Source organism: Poromitra crassiceps, assembly GCF_964638095.1.
Source record: "Poromitra crassiceps genome assembly, contig: HAP1_SCAFFOLD_187, whole genome shotgun sequence".
Lineage (NCBI taxonomy): Eukaryota > Metazoa > Chordata > Actinopteri > Beryciformes > Melamphaidae > Poromitra > Poromitra crassiceps.
In genome coordinates this window covers 412622-417455 of record NW_028152196.1, presented here as the reverse complement: position 1 = coordinate 417455, position 4834 = coordinate 412622, and the positions used below count along the sequence as shown (strand labels likewise).

The following is a 4834-nucleotide window of genomic DNA, read 5'->3' as shown; positions in this document are numbered from 1 at the left end:
ATGTGTCGCATTTTTTAAACACCAACATCACTCTAGCTAATTGTGATCCCTTGGTATAACTACTGTAAAACAAATGAGACCCTGGTGGAGACAATATTATGGTCACTTCTATCTCACACCAGCCCAGGGTCAGAATCATTGACTGTACATATGTCAGTGGTCAGACTGTTTCTCAAAGTGAAGACTACATTTCCCATAAGCCTTGTTGCAAGAGGATGTTTGCTTCTTTGGTGTCTGTCTTTAAAGTTGTGCTTGATGTTACAGGTTGGCAGTGGCAGGGTGACATCACCTGGAATCAGAGATGGTAGTTTCTATACACTGTACCACATGTCAAGTGATCATGTGAATGATGTTTACAATGCATCACAGTCATGATAGGAAGGTTTCTAATGTTCTCAGGAGACGTTACAAAGGCTTTCAGAGCTCATAATGGTTTTTGCACCATCATTACATAACATATATTACCCTTGAATACCTTAACTAACACATTCACACAGAAGGTGTTAATGAAACACGCAAGGCAAGGTATGTAGAAACATTATTTTTTAATCTAAAAACACAAAAACAGATACATTAAAACAATCAGAAAAACATTTTAAAAAAGTGCAACATAACAAAAGTATTTACATGTGACTCCCCAGCAGGGAATGATAATCCGATAGACTATATATTATATAGTCTATCGGATTATCATCCCCCGCAGTATGCTGCTCGCCCTGTCACGTCCAGTCCTGTCTGTGGCCTTCTCTACAGGGTCCCTCACAAAGCTGTTCCACAGACGAAGAGTCTCATCAGCCCCAATCGTAGCACATGTGGAGTTGTCTGGGCTCAGAGTGGCATGAAGAACTCTGTCATCATGTCCTAAAAGAAGAGAAAGTGCATTTATTATCTTAGAACAGCAAAAGCATGAACAACAAGACTGCTTTGAAATGTTAGCTGGTGGTTCCCTTTTAAAAAGCCCCAAGTATGGGGCGTCCGGGTATTGTAGCGGTAGACTCCCTGCCCACCAACACGAGGGTCACAGGTTCATGCCCACGTGTTACCTCCGGCTTGGTCGGGTGTCCATACACGCACGATTGGCTGTGTCTGTGGGTGGGAAGCCGGATTGGCGGTATGTGTCCTGGTCACAGCGGAAGGGGACTGGAAGGGAACTGGTGGGAATAGCGTGAGAATCTGGGGGGAAAAAATGTCTGGGCGAGTATCAGACAAGTTTTAAGATTCTCCCCCCTTCTCTCCACATTGTACTTGGCCAATTTCCCCTGCTGTCCCGGTCATTGCTCCACCCCACCAGCCGCGTCTTTTCACACGACACAGAGTTTCACCAGCGTGTGAGAGGATCACGCTATTCCCCCAGTTCCCCTCCTGTTTGACTTCAAACCTGCAACCTTCGTGATGATAGGCAGGGAATCTACTGCTGCACCACCCGGACACACCGACTGTCGTGACAAGAACTTACCATTGAGCTCTGCAACTTTGGAGAGGGATGGGTACTTCCAGATAACAACATTGTTGCTGTTGAGTCCATGGGTAGAAAGCAGCTCCTTGTAGTTGGGCGCAAACACCAGGGAAGAGATCTGAAAGGCAAAGACATCACATGGCTTAAGTCACAAAATAAAAAAAGTACACAGTGAATCATCGACTGACGGTAACCATCAACATCATACGAAGGGACTGGATGGGCTGAAAGTTGCACGGTTACCTGGGACTGAGTGTCAAGTGAGCTGATGCAGGAGCCACTGTTCACATTCCAGACGCGGATGTGTCGGTCACTGGTCCCACCTCCAGAAGCAAGGATGTTCCGCTGCCATGGACACCAGGCCAAAGCCTAAGACAAGATGGCAAAATAAATGAATACGATTGTCAGAATTCACAGCATGATCTGATGTACAAGTCCCACTGCCAGGGTTTAGAACCAGAGGTGCCCAAATGCTTTCCTATGAAGGGCCACAAATTCATCTGGAAGGAGGGCAGCGGGGCCAAAAATTAATACTGACATTAAGTGAAAATGTGTTATATTTTTGTAGACTATTCTAATAAAAAAAAATAAAAAAAAAGTATTTTCTCTGTTTAACAGTAATTTCATCAGTTAGATTTAGAGTTGATGGATTCCTTAGGTCTTCTAGTTTCATCTTCTAAGTATCATCACTCTAGCTTTTTTTTTAAATGAGCCCGCCACAGCCTCTGAAAAACAATATTGTGTGTGTGTGTGTGTGTGTGTGTGTGTGTGTGTGTGTGTGTGTGTGTGTGTGTGTGTGTGAAAAATAGAGAGTAAAAACAACAATGTGGTTTGTTTGGTTGTCAGGGTGAAGCTCCTCACCTTGACGGCTCCTTGGTGCTGGTTCCAGCAGCGGAGCGACTGGTGGTGATTCACGCCGGGCCACACGTTCACCAGGTTGTCGGCGCCACCGCTGGCCAGGTACTTCCCGTCAGGAGACCACTGCAGACCGCACACCTCGTCAGTGTGACCCCTCAGCGTGGAGACGTGGTGGTCCGCCACCCTCACATCATGGTGGTGGATGAGTGCTGAGCTGGAGCCACTGAGGGAGAGTGTAAAAAAAAATATATATATATATATATATTTAAACACATTTTGCCCCCCGAGCCCCTCGTTAACTTCCTACCCTGTAGCCAGTGACAGTTATAGACACAAGTGTCGGACAGAGACTGTACCTGGTCAGAACGTGTTCATTCCAAGATAAGCAACCAACTCTCCCCACGTGGCCGGCCATGTTGCGTAGACGCTTCCGGGTCTCCACATCCCACAACTGAGGGAAGGAAAATATAAGAACAATTGTTTTCTTAACCCATTGATACCTGATGCAGCATTTGCGTGTATATCCCTCATTTGTGTGCGTATCCCTTTAAGACGGCGAACCGCGTTAACTTAAAGGGATACACACACAAATGCTGCATCAGGTATCAATGGGTTAATGCAGGAATAAACCAAGTTTCCAGTACATTAGAGTGCACTCTGTAATGAAGCCAAGACTCAGTGGTGTGTGTGTGTGTGTGTTAGCCTGCTCACCTGAACTTTGCAGTCACTGGTGCCGATGGCCAGGTAGCGAGCCTCTTTGGCCCACGACACTGAAGTGATGTAGTCCTCTCCTTCACCATCCATCTTCATGAGCTCAGTGACGTCTCCCTGACTGTGATCCCACACGTAGACACTGTCACCGAGAGCCACAGCAAGAAGGTCGCGACTGCCCCAGTCAAGTAGACTCAGATCTGGGAGAAGTGGGACCAAATGAAAGCTTGTTAAGTACAAAAGGGCTCCCCCCCAACAACCCAATATGCAAACTTTATATTTATTTATTTTATTTATTTATAAATTTATAAAGATATGAAACTTGAGATATAAATCAATGAATGGCCTAATTATTAGACCATTAATTGACTCTAATACCCATGTCACCAGGCCAACAACTAAACCCAAAAACCCAAGAAATGCATGTACATTACTAGGAATAAATCACCACTCTTTGCCACCCGCCCAGTCATAGAAATATGAAGTTAGATGAGAAACTCACAGAAATCATTCCTGAGCTCAGGGCAATCAAGGATTCGGTCAGCAGCAGTTGATATGTGTCTGGTCTTCTTGACACAAGCTGGGGCCGTGGCTTGACTGGAGAGGACTTTCACATTGTTCCGCCGATAGCCTGTAAACTTGTCCTGATAGCCTGTAAATGAGAGGAAAACGAATTATACACCGTTCACTTTCCCTGCTCGGGTCGTCATACAGTTGCACGACAGCATCAGTAATGTAAAATGCTATACCTCCTGGATCAAACAGTGGCTTCCCTTCCAGGTTCAGGATCTTCGCCTCTTCAATGTCGAACCCATTGAGTGCGACAGACCAGGCTTTCCGGTTCTCCTGCAAAAGACACATAGCCTAGTCAATAACATGCCTATAAAATACAGGCCAGACATACTGTAAACTTTAAAGTATCAAAGCAAACTGACCAGTGCTCCCATAGGATCTTTTGTGTCGACAGGATCAGCCTCCTTTGTCAGAAGGAAGTTTGCCACCTCCATTTGTTTGGGATTTCTGGTGGGAATGAAGCGGTCGCCTCCAACATTGGAACAGGTGCGTTTTTTGCCTTTACATAGGAGAAGTATTTCATTGGTTAACAGTTTTCAGAAACTTTTACTAAAAGAGATCCAACACCACAATCTGTTTGACAAGTCTGCTGAAGACTAAACATTATACTGGAAGGCATCCATACAAATTATATTTCAATCATGTGAGCAAGTTACCTGGAGTTTTCCTCCGCGTTTTGGCAGGGGACAAAACATTTGGAGGCGTTGAGTCGCTGGCCTCCTTTCGCCACCTCGCCATGTTGGTGATCCTCATGTCGTTATGCAGCAGTCTGAAAGTAGCGTAAACGTTCGCTAGCATGAGAGACGAGGAGAGCAGTTAACGCTATTTAACATGTTCATTCACATTTAGCTCAAATGTAAACAGTAAACTGGTGGGCTTAACCAGTTGACTTAAGTTTCATTTCATGAAAAATAGCAGCAGTTACATTCGTTAGTTAACCGTAAGGTTCATTAGCTAACCATACTACTCAATGTCAAATTTGCTAAACTACATTATGCTACCGTTGTGTGAAGAATACATGGTCGTCCGTCCGCCTCGAATTGGAGCCGTCTCGCCGTCTGGCGGCGCCAGCGAGCCCTACATGCTAACGTTAACGTTAGCATAGCATGTAGCGTTCGTTAGCTCACAACTTACAGTAACATACTGTACAGATTTACTGATTACATTAATCCACTATTAAATGCAATGTTTTGTCTTTTAGCTTGTAGAATTCACTAACCTCTCTGAGAAGAAATG

General features: G+C 44.9%; 1 protein-coding gene across 1 annotated transcript; it reads right to left on the bottom strand.

Moving 5' to 3' along the window:
• Positions 1-723: 723 nt before the first annotated feature.
• Positions 724-4351, bottom strand: LOC310770707 (cell division cycle protein 20 homolog; the record flags this gene model as incomplete). The annotated part of the gene is made up of 10 exons (XM_083663436.1): positions 724-861; positions 1457-1574; positions 1700-1825; positions 2318-2537; positions 2671-2765; positions 3026-3225; positions 3528-3677; positions 3775-3871; positions 3961-4097; positions 4255-4351. Coding segments are annotated over 10 exons (1378 nt in total), but the record flags the coding sequence as incomplete, so codon positions are not given.
• Between the last annotated feature and the right edge of the window lie 483 nt (positions 4352-4834).